The sequence below is a fragment of the Eschscholzia californica genome, unplaced genomic scaffold (assembly GCF_041429995.1).
Source record: "Eschscholzia californica isolate CP2 unplaced genomic scaffold, dmEscCali1.0.p SCAF_5, whole genome shotgun sequence".
Taxonomy (NCBI): domain Eukaryota; kingdom Viridiplantae; phylum Streptophyta; class Magnoliopsida; order Ranunculales; family Papaveraceae; genus Eschscholzia; species Eschscholzia californica.
Genome location: NW_028238472.1, coordinates 10,601,583 through 10,618,737, shown reverse-complemented (window position 1 = coordinate 10,618,737; position 17,155 = coordinate 10,601,583). Strand labels below are relative to the sequence as shown.

Genomic DNA, 17,155 nt, shown 5'->3' with positions numbered 1-17,155 from the left:
ACCAAGTCTTTTTCCTATGAAACAACACTTAAAGTTATTACCTACTGATGGTACGCCATTAGACGATCCAACTTCGTTTCGGCGTCTTATTGGTCGACTTTTATATGTCACGGTGACTCGTCCTGACATTTCATTTTCTGTGAATTACCTTAGTCAATTCATGCAAAATCCCCACTCCAATCATATGGATGCGGCTACTCGAGTTGTTCGTTATTTGAAAGGCACCATGAATCATGGCCTCCTTCTCTCTTCGTCCAGCACTCTAACTATTTCTGGTTTTACCGACTCTGATTGGGCTAGTTGTCCCATCACCCGTCGCTCGACCACCGGCTACTTCACTATGCTTGGTTCAAGTCCGTTGTCTTGGAAGTCCATGAAACAACCGACTGTTTCCCGATCCTCGGCTGAGGCAGAATATCGGGCTCTAGCTACACTCACTACGGAACTGCAGTGGCTGAAATATTTGTTTCAAGACCTTCGTGTCTCAATTCCAGAACCCTTTCAGGTCTTCTGTGACAATATGGCGGCTATGCACATTGCCGCCAATCCTGTCTTTCACGAACGAACAAAGCATATCGAGATCGATTGCCATTTCGTTCGGGAGAAAATTGAATCTGGTCTTATTAAGACGACTCACCTTCGCTCTGCCGATCAGATAGCTGACATCTTTACGAAACCACTTGGTTCAGATCCATTTCATCGGTTACTCTCCAAGTTGGGCTTGAATCAGATTCCTTCCCCTGCTCCAACTTGCCGGGGGGGTATTGAAGTATATTGAAGAAAAGGAAGATATCTAGAAGATATCTCCCCAAGATAGAAAGAAATACATAATATAGCAATTGTAATTTTAATTGTTTCCTCTTTGTAATATTTCCTTATTTATTATTTCTCTACAAACCCTATTGTAATCTCTATAAATATGTACCCAAGTCTATCAATGAAATCACCTTTGATAATTATATCTCTTGTTCCTCCTTCAATTTAATACGACCTATTGACACCGTGTGTAGCAGGGAACACATTTGAGTACTTTGATGGTTAGGGACTAGGGTCATCTGATTTGCTCTAAGATGTTTCTACATATGGCTTAGTGGCCCGCGCCCTATGATAACCCAACCCAAAACAGGGTCACAAATTCACAACTTTCTCTGATTAACAAGGCCACAAGGGTGGGCCTAAGTTCAACAAAAAAAAACAAGGGTGGGCCTACTTCTATATATGTCTGTTAAGGGGTAAATTTTTTTAGAATATACTCTTACCTTTGATGGCTAAGATTACATCTCCAAACTTATTTCAAACGGTTGAGATTACACCTCGCGAACTTACATTCGGACCATCTTTCATGACTAAGATTACACATTTGATAGAACTATCCGTGTCCGACTGACACTGTTATACTTTCGTCTATATAACAAGAGAGGAAGGTATTAATTAGCATATATCCTCTTCTTGAATGACTAAGAAACTCATATCCAAGAGTTGAGATTGTATTTTCAAATTTACACAAAATTACCTCCTTTGTTTTCACATCTCTCCCAAACTCTGACTTTAAGGGAAGTCCTTAATGGATTCTCATTGATATTTTGAATAACATTCTATTGATATTGTATAGACTTTCATGGACTCTAAGTCTCTAATTGACATTTTCATTTTTTTTTGTTGAAAGCGACATTTTCATCCACTCTCATTGACATTTCTATTGATATTGTATGGACTCGTGAATTTTCTGTCATTAAAGCTAAATATCTTCATAATACTAACAATCTGGACCGGCCAAGTAAACGAACTCTTGGGTCTGGAAAGCCATATCTAAGTAGATTATTGAAGTCAAAACATACTCTATGTGGGAAGTTCACAAACGGCACTCAAATTAGTATCTGGAATGATTATTGGTTTCCAAATTACCCTCCATCAATACGCAACAAACACAACTCCCCGTATTCAAAGGTGTCTGAGTTGATTCAAAATGGCCACTGGAATGACACCTTGCTCTCATTCATCTTTGATTCCGATACTATAATCGTATTAAACTATTCCCATCATTGAAGGGGGCAGGATACTATTAAGTGGACGCTCACGAAATCTGGCAATTACAATGTCAACTCGATGTATCATAAGTTGATTGAAGAGACCATTCCTGATAACCGAAGTGATTTCAACTGGAACTTTACTTGAGACATTAATACTATACCTAGAATTTTTCTATTACTTTTGAAATATTATAATGTTAGTTTACGTGTCCGAAATCGTATAGGAAAATATATTGACAACATATTGACTTACTCTTACTGTAATGCAATTGAAACTCAGGATCACACTTTACTTCACTACACCTATGCTAGAATTATTTAGTTTTATTTCAATATTCAATCTAGTAACGTTTATCTTTAAAGGAATTGATAGCTTCTTCGAACAATTTGTATTATCATGATAAAAATCTAGACACAATTTTTGCTATTATTTTATGGTTTATATGAAAAACTCGATGTAATCGCTGCTTTCAACAGAATGACATTTCCCCTATGCAAGTCATCGATCAGACTTTGATTGTTCCCCAAGCTATTGTTCGTAGAACGTCAAAAACTCCTATAATAAAAGTGACAAAATCGGCACCCCCAATTAATCTCTATGTTAAAATGAACACCGATGTCTCATTAACCAAAACTCAAGATATTGCTGGAATTAGCTGCATAATTCAACACCACATAGCTCAATTCATTTATGCAAAGGCTGATACCATCCGATCAAGAAACGAGGAAGAATATGAAATCCAAGCTATTTCAATGGGAATCAAATGGGCTTCTAGCAACAATGTTAATTTCTTACATGTGGAAAGTGACAATCAACCAATCATCAAGCATCTTCCAAACCCAACAAACATGATTCACCGATAGTCGAAGGCTCATGTTAAGGCAATCGGCTACCTTCTTCCATAGTTCAATGGTGTCAAGTTCTCCCATATTCCTTGCAAAGAAAATGCTCCAACTAACAGTTTAGCAAAATGGACTCGCACAAATGACTATATTTTCATCTTTCCTTTTGCACAAATATTGTAATAACACTTCAATTTATTAATTTGTGATCCTTAGAACAAAAAAAAATTAAGGGTGGTAGGTTCGGTGGGACTCTATGGATGTAGATGTAAAGGAGATTAATATTTACCACTAGATCATGAAGACATCAACCACATGTGATTGTTAGATGATGAAGACTTCACATAATATCTAAAATATATTATGGTTTACTTTCTTTTTTGTCCCTTAGTTTATGACTTCTTTTTTTTCGCCCTAGTTTCCATAAATTCAAACATAACCATTTTTTTTAAACCGTCAGACAACTTTAAAAGATGATGTTTTTGCTCGTATTTTTTAAACAGCCAAAATTTAAAGACAAACACAATATCTTCTTTTTCTTCTTCATTTACTACCACCAACTCCGGCCACCACCACTTTTCTCTCTTTTCTTCACTTTTTTTATTCCTTTCCTTTCACCACTACAACCTCCATTTATCTTTCTTCTCTCTCTTCCCTCACCCGTTTCTATTTTCTCTTATCTTTATCTATCCTGATTCGCCGAAAAACTGATTTGGTTTAGGAGAAATCCTCCAAACTAGTGTCGCTTTCCAATATATTTTGTCGGAATAGATAAAGAGAAGGAGAAGGGGTGAGAAATAGGTAGGAGAAGATAAATATAGGGAGGAGGAAGAAGAGGAGAAGGGGAGAGGGAGGAAAAGCGAGAAACTAATGGTGGTGATGGTGGTCAGATAATAGTGAAGTTTCGAAGAAAAAATATCAAAGGTTTTCGTCGATGGCCGTTCGCATTACCGGAGTGTAGAAATAATGGTGGTGGAGATTGGAGGAAATTGTTCAAGTGGCTCTTTACAAACTCAAATGGATACTCCACTTTCTCACTTCAGCAACAAAAATCATGAACCAGCCGATCACCAAACCAAATGTACTTCATCCGTTTGTAAAAAATTAACACTTATATCGACTCTGCTGGGGATCGAACCCAGAATCTCTGGTTTCGTAGACCAGCGCCTTATCCATTGGGCCACAGAGTCATCGTTGGAAACATTGACGAAGTTAATATTATTATCTATAAGAAATTTTAAGGATTTTACTTATTTGTGAGATTGTGAGAGTCTGAATCACTCGACTTAAACAAAAGTCAAGTACTGAACAGCCATTTGATAAATTGGAAAATCACTTATATGCATCAATTGATACTCCTTCCACATATGCATCAATTGATACTCCTTCCACAAGGAATGTAACCCTAGAGACTACCTCTCTGACGGGGCAGATTTGTCATATGTTTACAACTTAAGTGTTGTGATAGTCAGATTTCAACCCCGACACAACAATTAGAGAAAAAAAAACCGTCGTAGAAAGATACAAAAGGAGTGACGTTTTATTTTCGAAGGGAAAATCCTACATCACCAAGATCCTAGAAATTTCTTTCAACAAAAAAAAAAGATCCTAGAAATTTTATGTAGAACAAGATATTTGATATATATATATATATATATATATATATATATATATATATATATATATATAGTCTTATATGGCCTAAGTAAACATCTGAATGTGATGATATTGTACATAGCTAGTTTGAGCTGCGTATGTTACTATTGCATACGCATTACAATTGTTATTTCACATGATTGATTAATATAGAAAGTCGATTTGTACAACTAAATAACTTGACACTCAGGCATTATAACATCTCAATGCTAGTCGTTTTAAAATGAAACGATCCAAATTATGTGGATTGCTGAAATGCGTAGCAAAAACAAAAGAAGGGAAACGAGCCACCTTACAAGTTACTTACTTCGAAAGTAGAGGTCTTCGAGGGAGAGGAGCAGAAGTGAATGAGAGAATTAGGGTTGGGAGATTTGTCAAGGTGGGTGGGACTCTGGTTTGCTTAAACGGATAGTGTTAGCTTATCTAATTGTAGTAGCTTCTTCTTCCTGTCTACTCCACAAAATTTTCTTACTAAATCCAACAACACATGATTAAAAACAAAGTTCACACATTTATTACCAAATTATATTTCATTGGATCAAACCCTAAAATTCTGTTCTTAAAAAAATATATACTAAAAGTTTATACTGACTCTGCTGGGGATCGAACCCAGAATCTCTGGTTTCGTAGACCAGCGCCTTATCCATTGGGCCACAGAGTCAACGTGAACACCATGGCGATTGGACACTTCATGGACTTCATCTTGTGTGAATCTGATTTCAACTTAAACCAGCCACAACAAACTGTCTGAACCTGATTCGACTTTGTTCTCTTATATTATTTTGTCATAATCTAAATCTCCAGTTTAATTTGTTTGGTCACAATTCTTGACAATGTCTTATTTTTCGGTCATAATGGAGATTCTCTTTTCTAGATGACATTATTGAGATTCTCAATTCGAAAGATATATATATCAATGCAATACTATAAAAACTTGAAAAATTATCTGTATAGATAGCTTTTTGATATTGAGTGGAGAAATGAGGTCTTCAAAAGGAATCTCAAATATTGGATTTCTTCTTAAGATATCTTATAATTAAATGTTGGCAAATTGAAGATAACAAACTTCAACTTATTTGTACAAGTTTGGCCTGGTGGATTAATCAAACTTCAACCTTGACATGTCGACTTCGAAATGAAGGCCGTCAAATGTCCACCTGTTTACGAACACCAATCAGTGGAAAGATACACAAATAAGTACAATTTTATTTAAAAATGAAAAACACTAGAAGTTTGTGAGCAACTGCAGGTAGATAACAAACTTTGTTTCATCTTGAAGAACAATCACTTGATAGTCTTCCCTATTACAGCTCCAAAGTCTCACTTTAACAAGACGACTGTTACATGATTATAAACCTCTAAACTCAGTACACAGAAACACCCAAGGAATGAAACAAAGCTATATATGTAAAGAGCTATTACAAGAGAGAGAGAGAGATGACGATAACATTTTATGAAACCACAATTAGATGACATAATTTCCTATATTGAGCTCAAGTCTTCACTGCTCAGGCCTTATAAATGCCTGAAGGATCTGCATTTTGAATAATCCATGGATGCTCAAGAAGCTTGTGTAGCGGAAGACGTTTGTCTGAGTCCTTGACTAGCATCTGCAATTGAACAAACAAAAAGACATAAGAAGTGCTGTTGATATCTAAAAATTTGGAATTCTGAAATCAATGCTCATTCTTGCTTAATTGAAAAGGGGATTATGTTATGATATCATACCTGGCTAATAAGGTCCTTTGCCGAAGAAGAAACAATTGGTGTTGGAGGAAACTTAAGATCCACTTTAATAATCCTGCAAGGTTGCACCATTCAAAAGTTTTCAGAAATTCGCAACCATTAGAAAATAAAATCAACCCAATATGGACGGAAATTGTCTCTGTACCTTCTATAGGTATCGGAATGTTCTTTTGCCTCAAACGGGGGCATCCCATACAGAAATTCATAGCACAAGACTCCAAGGCTCCAAATATCCACACTGGAGTCGTGCTCTACACTCTCCACTGTAAAATCAAAAATGTTTTATCACAAAGTTAGATATAAGACTCGTAAGAGATATATATCTCTCCACCCACCCGAAGTACGACTTATTTACGTACCCATTTCAGGGGGAAGATAATCTAAAGTGCCACACATGGTCCTTCTGCGGTTAAAAGTATGCACAGACCAACCAAAATCTGCAATTTTTAGTTCTCCCTGTTGAGAAAACCAATGTTAATTCAGATAAAGCATGAGAACCGAGTATCCAACAGTCGCACAAAAAATCAGTCAGTGTTGGATTACAAACCTTAGCACCAATCAAAAGGTTCTCCGGTTTGATATCTCGGTGTATGACATGTTTCCCATGACAATATATCAATGCTCGAGCTAATGATGAAATGTACTGTTGCATTTCGAGCACGCCCACATACAAAAAAGAAGTATTCAATTAGACCCTTCCATGAATTACGAGCAAAGGTGAAAGATAGTAAAGGGGGCAACGAGTGAGCACAGAATAAACTCACAGTGGCAGATCGTCTTTCGCTGAAATATTGACATTTCTGTAGTTCCTTATAGAGTTCGCCTTTTGCAGCATATTCTAGTATCAAGTAAACCCTTGTCTGCAAGTATTAGATGAGAGAAATTGGGTCCTGTGTTAATAACATTTTAGGCTTGACAAGATTAAGTGCCAGAAAGGAGTAATCGAGAACTTTCATACCTGATCATAGAAGTAACCATAGAGGCGCAAGATGTTGGGGTGGCGGAGATGGCTTTGTATCTCAACTTCTCTGCGCAGCTGATGCTCAACTTGGGATTGCTTTAGCTGGCTCTTAAAGAGTACTTTAAGTGCCACAATATGGTTACTCTATTAAAAAGAAAAATGTCAAACAAATTTTCTTTATCACCTACTACCAAATATGAATCGAGTAATTTCAGTAACATTAAACCAATTGAAGATAATGGAATTACAAAGATGTTTAGGATCAAAACCAAAAACACCCATAGCTTAATAATTTAAGAGATGAAGGTAGACTCCAAAAGAAGTTCTAACTCTAACTAATCATATTGATTTGCAGCACAAAGTCATCGATAACAATTTGTATACCTAAGAGGAGTTACATATGTTAACAATTTAAGAGATGAAAAGAGTCCAAAGAAGTCCGAACTCTATACCTACAACTAATCATATTGATTTGCAGCACAATGTCATCGATAACATTTTGTATACCTAATACGAGTTATATGTGGACTGAATTCCTATTGCTTCCCCACACACATATAAACACAATTTGTTCCTAAAATGAAAGCCAATTCAATGAAATAAATCACCTTTTTTTCTCTTGCCAAATAAACATGGCCAAACTTTCCTCTTCCAAGAGGCTTTCCAATGTCAAAGTCGTTCAGAGTCCACCTTAACTCAGCACCAGACACCTCTGATGAAGACTGCAAATTTTAAAACTTGATCAGGACAGAAGAAACCCTAATTTCTTGAATCTATCAACATCATGTATGAACACCAAAATATGTTTACAGCTCAAAAAAGAACTTTTAAAGAGGTCATCTTCAGACCCCAGAAACCCTAAATTACCCAGATTCGTCAACAAGTAGAGACAGATTGCACAATCAAAACAGTTTATACCCCAAAAAAGTCTTATTTTTCATGGTTATTATCTGATCTTCAAGATTGTAACCAAGATCTGGAACCTTAATAATAAATTCCGAAACCCTCGATTCTTTAACAAACATCTGAATTTCACTTATTAAACGACGAAAAACACATATGTCAGATCTGGTTCCTAGTTTCTGAAAATCAAAAGGGTAGTCAAGAATAAAAAATTTAACCCTAATACGATAAACCCTAAAATATGAATTAAAATCTAAAGAAACATAAAGAGAAGCAGAATTGTTTTGTGTTTCTTACCTTATTATCTCCTGGTAGCGTTTCTGTAGCCATTCCCATCTGAAATGAAGAGAGACGGAAAGGAAGAGAGAGAGAGAGAAGAAGAAGAAGAAGTAGAGAGAGAAAGAGATGCGAAGAATAAATGAGAAAGAAAGTGAGGAAGTGGGGGTGTATTTTGAATGAATGAAACTTGCAACGGTCGAATTCTGTACGTTTCCACGTAGACAAATAATGGAGCCTTCTTTCGAACTCTAGATCTCCGTCCGAACCTAATATTGCTTGCCACCGAAAGATTGACCGATTCCCTGACAAAACAAAACTCGTAGGGTATGTTTGGCGCACGAAATGAGATGAAACTCTTGATTATCGTGATTTTAACAAAAAAACTCCTGATAATCGTATAATTTTAATACAATGTTTGGTTTGACTGGGACTTGGAGTGTGATTCCTATGAAATTTGTGACTTTGTGTTTGATTCATGTAGGGATAGGAATCAAACTTTTAATTCAATATCCTATTATACCCTCAATTTATTAAGATTTTTCGTTTATGCGTGTAATGACATGTGAAACAAAAATCGCAACACAAAAAAACTTCACCATCATAAGATCAAAAGATAAAGATCATAAACCCTATAAAGTTCCTAAACGCTTAAGGTTCACATGTAAATTTTGGGCTTGTACATATAACATCCATTGGAAATGTATAAAAATCCATATGTCTCATCCAAACTGGCACTTTATATGAAATATCCGAACTATACCGCGAATAAAAATTTTTCTGTGAAAATGTTGTACTAGTAGCCTACCAGTCAGAATGAAAATTGGAAAATATATCGGACAAAAATATAACTGTGATTATTGCAACCAAATATAAACGATGGAACATGTTTTACTTCACTGCTCATATGCGAAACTTGTATGTCTTATTTTGCAGTACGCACAAACCAAATTATCGCAGTGAAAGAATGGATCTTATCTTGGCAAGAACTGGAAACAACTCAGGTAAACCTTCTTGCTAAAATTCTTTGGTGTATATGGAAAGTCAGGTGCGACCTCTATTTTCGCCCCCCAATCCCGACCCAACAACAAATGATTCGAAACATACATGCAAACGACTACACAGCAATGCAACCAAAATAGACAAAACAAAAGTATGGCAGAATGGACTCCTTCGCCCACCCGAAGAGCCTTACGTCAAAATTAACACAGACGCATCATTTACAAGCATAGAGGAAACTGCAAGCATAAAAAACACCGTATATAACTCTCAAAACCAATTCATTATCTCAACAGCAGAAACAACTCAAGGAAGGAATGCGGAAGAATGTGAAGCAAAAGCAATTTTACACAGCATTACATGGGAAGCGACAAATAAAGTGGAATATCTGCATATGGAAAATGATAATAAAAATATTATCAATCATCTTCGAAATCAACACAAGAATTTCCAATGGCAATCAATGGCGCTCATAACAACGATACGACGACAAGAATCAGGATTTTTGAAAGTATTCGATACTCACACATACTACGAAAGGGCAATTCTAAAGCAGACAAGATAGCAAAACAGAAGAGATCCAAAGAGTGGACTACCTACCCTACTTTCCTCCTATGATTGTAGTGAGTCTTGTTTTTTGTTTTTCCTTTGTTTTTCCTTTAGTCAACAAATATGTAAAAAACAAGTTGTCCCCAAAAATTACTAACATTTTCAAATCTAAGTTTGATTCAATTAAGACCTCGATTCAGATCTGACTGCTAAAAAAGTAGGATTCATTCTCAACAGTTTTTTGCGTGTCAAATGGAAAGTTGATTGAGACCCGGGAAGCTCTATCTCTATAACCAGAAACCCTAACTTTAGCATCTGAAAACTGGAAATTTTGGTTGTTAGTTTGATTAAGAAGTAGAATTGAATTGTGAAGATGGGAATCAGATTCGTATTGTTGGTGAACAAACAAGGACAAACTCGTCTTGCTCAATATTACGAGTACCTCACTCTTGATCAACGTCGTGTTCTTGAAGGTGAAATTGTTCGAAAATGTCTTTCCCGTTCTGAGCAACAGGTTAGTTACCCCCTCTCTCTCTCTCTCTCTAAACTATATTGTGTTCCCATTGATCTTCATCCACTAACATTAAATCCTCTGCCTCTGAAAACCTAGTGTTCTTTCGTCGAACACCGGAATTACAAAGTTGTTTATAGAAGATATGCATCTCTTTTCTTCTTGGTTGGTGTCGAAGACGATGAGGTAATTTTATTAATCCACTTACATGTCATATTAGTATATTTTTGTAAGTTGTTAATTAATTTTATTTGAGTTTGCAGAATGAACTTTCTATTCTAGAATTCATACATTTGCTAGTCGAAACGATGGATCGTCATTTTGGTAATGTGGTAAGTTGAATTAGAAACACAATATGTTTCTTTTTGATTATTTAAATGAAGAAAAATTGCAAATTTTGGATCATTTTTTTGACATTCTTTGCTTTTGTTGCTTGAAATGAAAATGTGCAGTGTGAATTAGATATAATGTTCCATCTAGAGAAGGTACATTTTATGCTAGAGGAAATGGTAATGAATGGGTGTATTGTTGAGACAAACAAGACGAATATTCTCGCTCCGATACAGATCTTGGACAAATCTACGTAATATATGATGGAACCACGTTTGCTGAAATCATCTGAGATTTGGGGTGGAATCGCATTTGCAGATATCATGTGAGATTTGGGGTGGAAATGCCCGTCACATTCTCGCCTTCTCGGAGTGATTCACATTAAACCATCATCTCAGTCAGAAAGGGAAAAAGAAGAAGAAAATGACAATTGTAATCAACAAGGAAATGAATACAAAATTCACATTAAAATATTTTTTTTATCGAAACGGTCTTTCAATATTTGCATTTTATTTTCTTATTCAAATTTCGATTCATTTATAGTAGTACTTCAACATATAGTTGAAAAAAATAATAAAATTGTTGGGACTAAACAACTATCGTACCGGTCTTAATATCTTCATTCAGTTGAATAAGGAAATGTTAGACTTCTTCTTTGCTTGAAAAGGGTAATATTCGAACTTAGGTCTCTCAGTCGATAGATATGTGAAGGGCTGGCTTCTCTTAGTGGTTCAGAGTTGTGTGGTATATCTTTCGGTTTGATGGGAGTGGTCGACTCGAGTCATAAGTGGGTGATATTTGTGTGTTTATGGTTATCTTCACACTAACAATATGATTCAACTAATAGAACTTCCTTTAGATAATTACAAGCCATGAATAATTACTCTTTCTTTTATTATATAGCATTCAACCAAATTAAACTTTGTTATTTCATCATTTTATAAAGAGAAAATAACAAGAAATGAGGATTTATGGTTTTGGATTGGAAGGGAAAATGTTTTTCTTAGTATTGTTGGCTTCTATTTTTACAAGTTATGGAGTAGACACTAATAAAAGACTTTTGGAAGTTGACATGAAGTTGCACCTTCTCAACAAACCTCCACTTAAGAGCATCGAGGTAAGCTTTTCGCTTGTTTTCTTTTTTTTTAATGATCGAAACCTTACAATTGAGTTAATTTTTTGTTCTTACAGAGTGAAGATGGTGATATTATTGACTGCGTTGATATCTACAAACAACCTGCTTTCGATCATCCTGCTCTTAAGAATCATATCCTTCAGGTTTGCTTCTCTTCATGGTTCTCGCTAAGTAGTATTGACCTAAAACATGGTTACTCCAGTGAAAAATAAACCCAACGTTAATCACTAAATATTTGCAAAATGAGCGAACACCACATCCAATGCATATGTTTTCAGATTTAAAAACAATTCTGAATTTGAAAAGAAGACTTGTTTTAATGTCTGAATTGATTAGAAAAGTAAACACATGGACGTACTCAAACTATACAAGTAAATTACACATTATTCATTTCAAATTTCAAATTTAGATTTAACAAAAAAAAAAAAGCAAAGGGCACCCTAGTGTTTCTTTTTGTAATTGCAGATATGAAATCTAACTCAAGGTCTGACTCAAAATCATTATAACTAGCAATAGATGTAGTACTGAAATAGAATTAATCATCATTTGGTTTGTTGATCTAAACATTCATGCAGATGAAACCAAGTTATCTTCCAAAGACAGAGTTGACAACGATGAAGAACAACGAGTCATCCGTACCAAAAATATCGCAGAAATGGCAGAAAAGTGGAAATTGTCCAGACGGAACAATCCCTATTCGGAGGATCAAAAAAGAAGACTTACTAAGAGCTACTTCTCTCGAGAGCTATGGAAGGAAGAGTCCTTATATAGCTTGGAATTCTTCTAAAGTACATAACAACATAACAGATAAATTTGAACATCTATATAACCAAAATCAACATTCAAATTATCTTTTTGTCAATCGTTCAGTAAGTAAGCTTCTACCGTTTTCAGTTTTAAGAAATCTCTTCGAATTTTTATCAGATCTGATTCAAATTCAAATGTGACTCTGAAGTCTAAAACAATATACTCGGCTAATAATATTACTAAGTTTTGAAACTGCAGATTGCAGTTTTAATAACTCAAGGATACAGTTATTTAGGAGCTAGAGGAGAGATAAATGTTTGGAATCCATTTGTGGAAGCTCATGATGAGTACTCAACAGGTCAAATATGGCTTCTTAGCGGCCCTCGTACATCATTTGAGAGTATTGAATGCGGATGGACGGTTAGTACATACATATATATATGTCATTTATATCTTTAGAAGTAAATCATTACATGTATGAATTATTTGTGCAAATATTTCAGGTAAATCCTACTGTTTATGGCGATAAAAGAACAAGATTTTTCGCATATTGGACTGTAAGTTTCTAGTGATGATATGAAATGCTAATAACACAAAAGAATAATCTGAAGCGTGTGCAAGTACAATTAGAATATTAATGAGCAGCGTTAGTTTTTGTGCGGGTAACTACTGATTTATGACCATTTTTTCTTTGATACTAGATCGACGGATCGGTGAAGACAGGTTGCTTTGACCTAATTTGCACAGGGTTTGTGCAAACGAGCCAAGAGATAACCCTTGGTGGCACAATCGAGCCAATTTCAACCGAGTGGGGCGGTCAATATGATATACCAATTTCCATATTCATGGTAAGAGCGTGTTTTCTTGTTTGTGTTAAATTAGACATCCAACTCGAGACCAATTGACAATGAGTTGAGAGAATCTAGCTATTATATTCTTGGTTATGAGACTACCCTTTGTTGGGATGACAAAGAGTTCTTTGTCCATGGAACTAAGTAGGTCGACTCTGGACTGATTCCTGGCTCGGCTAGACTGAGCTTGAGCGCAGAGGGGTTTGTTGGGAGTCTAGAGAAATAACACAGCCATCACATATGTGAGCTACCGAGCCGAGTTCACCAAAATTGGCTCAGGCTTGGGGCACAACCCAACTTGTTAACTCCTAAGTCCGACTACAAACACGGAAACTTCTTACCTCTCTTTGTCGAAAGTATCAACCCTACTCTAAAATTGTTTTGTTGGTGATTTCAGGATACACACACAAGCAACTGGTGGTTGAGGTACGACGATAAAGTTGTTGGATATTGGCCGGGTTCATTGTTTGGATTATTAAGACAGAAAGCAAGTGTGGTGCAATTCGGAGGTGAGGTCTATAGTAAAAACTTAGGAAAAGAAGGTATACCTCACACAGGAACAGCAATGGGCAATGGAAATCAACCTAGGTTATGGGGTTCTCCAGCCTATATTCATCACATCAGAATAATGGACTACTCCTTAACAGAGAGGTACCCAGAATGGGTTCACGAGTATATGGACGAGCCCTATTGTTATAGTTCTTATAACTATGTTCAATACATTAAAGAGCCTGAATTTTTCTTCGGAGGTCCGGGTAGGAGCCGTTGGTGTCCATGAAGAAGTCCATACTGTTTTCGCTAATCGGTCTATGACCTAAGTTAACCATTGTTATACATTAATGAAGTGATTATAGACTCAACTCATAATATTTTTGAAACTAGTAATATATCTAAGAGTAATGCTAAAATCAAGAAAAACTAGGAAGACTTTTGGCACAAATCCTATGTAGCTTGCAGTGATTCGTGCTTCAGTGGATCAAAATCATCGAAAGCACAAATCACATCAGGGCACATAAGATTTCTGAACAGAGTCTGGCTAATTCTTTTTCCCTTGCATTTTTCTATATCTAAGATTTACTGGATAACTTTCAAACTGAAGTTGTAGGTACTGAGAATTGAATTGAGAAAGCCAAAAACCTAATTCTATTACAAAGAACTCAAAAACTATTGGCAATATGAAGAGTTTTCACAGTTTGAGGAGAAATGAGAACACAATATCAATAAAACCATATCATAGTGTAAACATCAAATCACAAGAAAATCATCAAAATTAGGTATTTATTGTGTACCCGGCATGTGCAACTACCCACATCAATTTTGGACTTCAAATGAAAAACCCCTTAACAAAAAATAATAATCTATACTCAATTATGAATTTTTAGAGAGAGAAAATGAAACCACAACTGAACACATCTGACCTGAATCATTAATTTGCTTTGGCATTTCTCTTCCTGTATCATTAATTTGCTTTTCTTCTCTTATCTCCTCTTTCTCTCTAAATTCCCACTAAATAAATCCAATTTTTTTCACCAAAGTACACCACAACATCACACTCAAACTTGAAAAATCAAATCTTTGTCCTCTCTTATGAAAGTTTGCAAGATTGGACGACTAGATGTCATTTCCACTAAATCGTATTTTTTATCCTTGGAACCTTTTCAACAAGGTTGAGATGGCCGAGTTGGTCTAAGGCGCCAGATTAAGGTTCTGGTCCGAAAGGGCGTGGGTTCAAATCCCACTCTCAACAAGTATTTTTTTTTTTTTGGTTTGAAACCCCGAAACCATATTTCATTCATATAAGTGATACAATCACAAATTTACAGGGCTAAAATGTTATTCCTCTCGGATACTTGAGAGTATGTAAAGTGCCTCATGTATTGAGAGAACTTGACTAGACACTAACGAAAGTAAGAAATATGAAAAGATCTTAAAAATCAAAGATGAAAAGACCCTAAAGGTCAACAACATAATTGAAAAAAAAACTAAAAGAACCACCACTGGCACCGGAAAACCACTTCCGTCACCGACCGCCGCCATCACCGGAGAACCAAAAGTAACGATATGAATCTTCAAGTCCGCGTAAGAGTTCCTCCTCGAGAAGCGTAGTAAGAATCCTTCACAAAAAGCAAACGAGAAACAGAAACAGCAACTCTATCTTCATATGAACACTATTTCCCTTTTGTGCATCTCAATAAACACTTTCACATGAAACTTGAACATGAGAGTATTATACAGGTGTTGTATCAGAAGTAGAAGTGAGACCTTCAAGCATTCTCACAACATCACTTGTATGCAGGTTTTGTACCTGAAGTAGAAGTCAGGTACTCCGTATTCTTGATGCTCCTAAAGGAAACCCTAGAAACTATGAACGGAAGGATAACATGGCTATTAATAGAACGGGAAAGGGATCCGGCGAAGGGAGAACCTTTCGCCGAAGAAAGTCAGATCTCTTAAGAAGAAGACGGTTATGCAAGCAAAGATTTTAGAGAGATAGAAAAAAAAAAGTCTTCTCTATGGAAAGATACTATGTTTGTTATTGTCACTATTTCTGATTAAGTGGTTTGTTCGTGATAGAAACTAGAAACTTAACAAGTTATTTTGTATTTTACTTTCTTGTGAATAAAATTTTGTACAGTCCACCACCCTGCGCGTATATGACTTTTAGAGTCCAAAGATGTCTTTAATTGACGGTGATACTATTCATCCAAGATTTTGATGTATTACATATTATATTATAATTATGATGTTTCCTATAAACTCTCAAGTATGGATTTCCATTATTGCAAGAATTCCAAATCCAGCAATCTAATTGGAGATCGACTGACACAACTTTACATCAAGGAGGTAGTGAGGTTGCACGGAGTTCTAGTGTCTATTGTTTCAGACAAACACTTGTCCTTTTCTTCACGATTTTGGAACAGTTTCCAAGCTTCTAAGGGGACATCTTCACACTTTAGTACAGCCTTTCACCCTCAGGTAAATGAACAGACAGAACGAGTTAACAAAGTACACGAGGATATGTTGTGATGTTCAGTACTAGATCTTAGAGGGAGTTGGCAAGATCACTTACCTTTGGTGGAATTTGCATATAATAATAGTTACCAATCTAGTGTTGGCATAACACCTTTCGAGGCATTATACAGGAGACCTTGTCGGTCACCATTGTGTTGGACAGAGGCAGGATACGCGAAACTAGAAGGACCAGAGGTGATTCGGGACACTTCTAAGAAGATTGCTTTGATTTGAAGTAGGCTCCAAGCAGCTGAAAGCCTTCATACGAGCTATGCTGATAAGCAACGAAAGAATTTGGAGTTTATCGTTGGAGATGAGGTCTTGTTGAAGGTGTCACCTATGAAAGGTGTTTTACATATTATAATAATGATGTATCAAACTCATTCAAATGTAATGACTCGGTATGATAACACTATTCATTTGCGTACGGCAGACACAGTAGAAAGGACGTTGTAAAGCACCCACCCGAAATTGTATTAATGGGTGGGACTTTGTTTGACTCGAGTCATTGGTCATTGATTCAGGTCCTATATAAGCACCAACCAACTAACCTAGGTATTTAAGGTTCAAGATCGCCTCCATTATTTCTTTTTTCCTCTTCTTCCG

At 36.0% G+C, this 17,155-nt stretch overlaps 3 protein-coding genes, 1 long non-coding RNA gene and 3 other non-coding genes across 7 annotated transcripts; 3 read left to right on the top strand and 4 right to left on the bottom strand.

Annotated features, from left to right (window-relative positions):
- Positions 1 to 3,990: 3,990 nt before the first annotated feature.
- Positions 3,991 to 4,063, bottom strand: TRNAR-ACG (transfer RNA arginine (anticodon ACG)). The gene has a single exon. It is a non-coding gene; the product is annotated as a tRNA-Arg (tRNA).
- A 1,054-nt stretch (positions 4,064 to 5,117) lies between these two features.
- Positions 5,118 to 5,190, bottom strand: TRNAR-ACG (transfer RNA arginine (anticodon ACG)). Its single transcript has one exon. It is a non-coding gene; the product is annotated as a tRNA-Arg (tRNA).
- Positions 5,191 to 5,715: 525 nt separating this feature from the next.
- LOC147536994 (serine/threonine-protein kinase Aurora-2) lies at positions 5,716 to 8,553 on the bottom strand. Its single transcript, XM_086644009.1, has 9 exons — positions 8,437 to 8,553; positions 7,845 to 7,958; positions 7,234 to 7,380; positions 7,040 to 7,135; positions 6,823 to 6,918; positions 6,635 to 6,731; positions 6,421 to 6,538; positions 6,258 to 6,330; positions 5,716 to 6,139 (listed from the first exon to the last, which is right to left on the bottom strand). Exons 1-9 carry the CDS (start codon positions 8,473 to 8,475, stop codon positions 6,038 to 6,040), a joined length of 882 nt encoding a protein of 293 aa, XP_086500135.1. The 5' UTR covers positions 8,476 to 8,553; the 3' UTR covers positions 5,716 to 6,037.
- Positions 8,554 to 10,208: 1,655 nt separating this feature from the next.
- Positions 10,209 to 11,292, top strand: LOC147536993 (AP-4 complex subunit sigma-like). The gene is made up of 4 exons (XM_086641498.1): positions 10,209 to 10,477; positions 10,574 to 10,660; positions 10,738 to 10,806; positions 10,927 to 11,292. The coding sequence occupies exons 1-4, from the start codon at positions 10,337 to 10,339 to the stop codon at positions 11,059 to 11,061; spliced, it is 432 nt and encodes a 143-aa protein (XP_086497624.1). The 5' UTR covers positions 10,209 to 10,336; the 3' UTR covers positions 11,062 to 11,292.
- A 290-nt stretch (positions 11,293 to 11,582) lies between these two features.
- Positions 11,583 to 14,397, top strand: LOC147536992 (protein neprosin-like). Its single transcript, XM_086641497.1, has 7 exons — positions 11,583 to 11,921; positions 11,996 to 12,082; positions 12,515 to 12,808; positions 12,945 to 13,106; positions 13,190 to 13,243; positions 13,388 to 13,534; positions 13,935 to 14,397. The coding sequence occupies exons 1-7, from the start codon at positions 11,766 to 11,768 to the stop codon at positions 14,313 to 14,315; spliced, it is 1,281 nt and encodes a 426-aa protein (XP_086497623.1). The 5' UTR covers positions 11,583 to 11,765; the 3' UTR covers positions 14,316 to 14,397.
- On the bottom strand, positions 11,938 to 15,063 carry LOC147536991 (uncharacterized). The gene is made up of 2 exons (XR_015225524.1): positions 14,956 to 15,063; positions 11,938 to 12,121 (listed from the first exon to the last, which is right to left on the bottom strand). It is a non-coding gene; the product is annotated as an uncharacterized LOC147536991 (long non-coding RNA).
- A 140-nt stretch (positions 15,064 to 15,203) lies between these two features.
- Positions 15,204 to 15,284, top strand: TRNAL-AAG (transfer RNA leucine (anticodon AAG)). The gene has a single exon. It is a non-coding gene; the product is annotated as a tRNA-Leu (tRNA).
- The last annotated feature ends 1,871 nt before the right edge of the window (positions 15,285 to 17,155 follow it).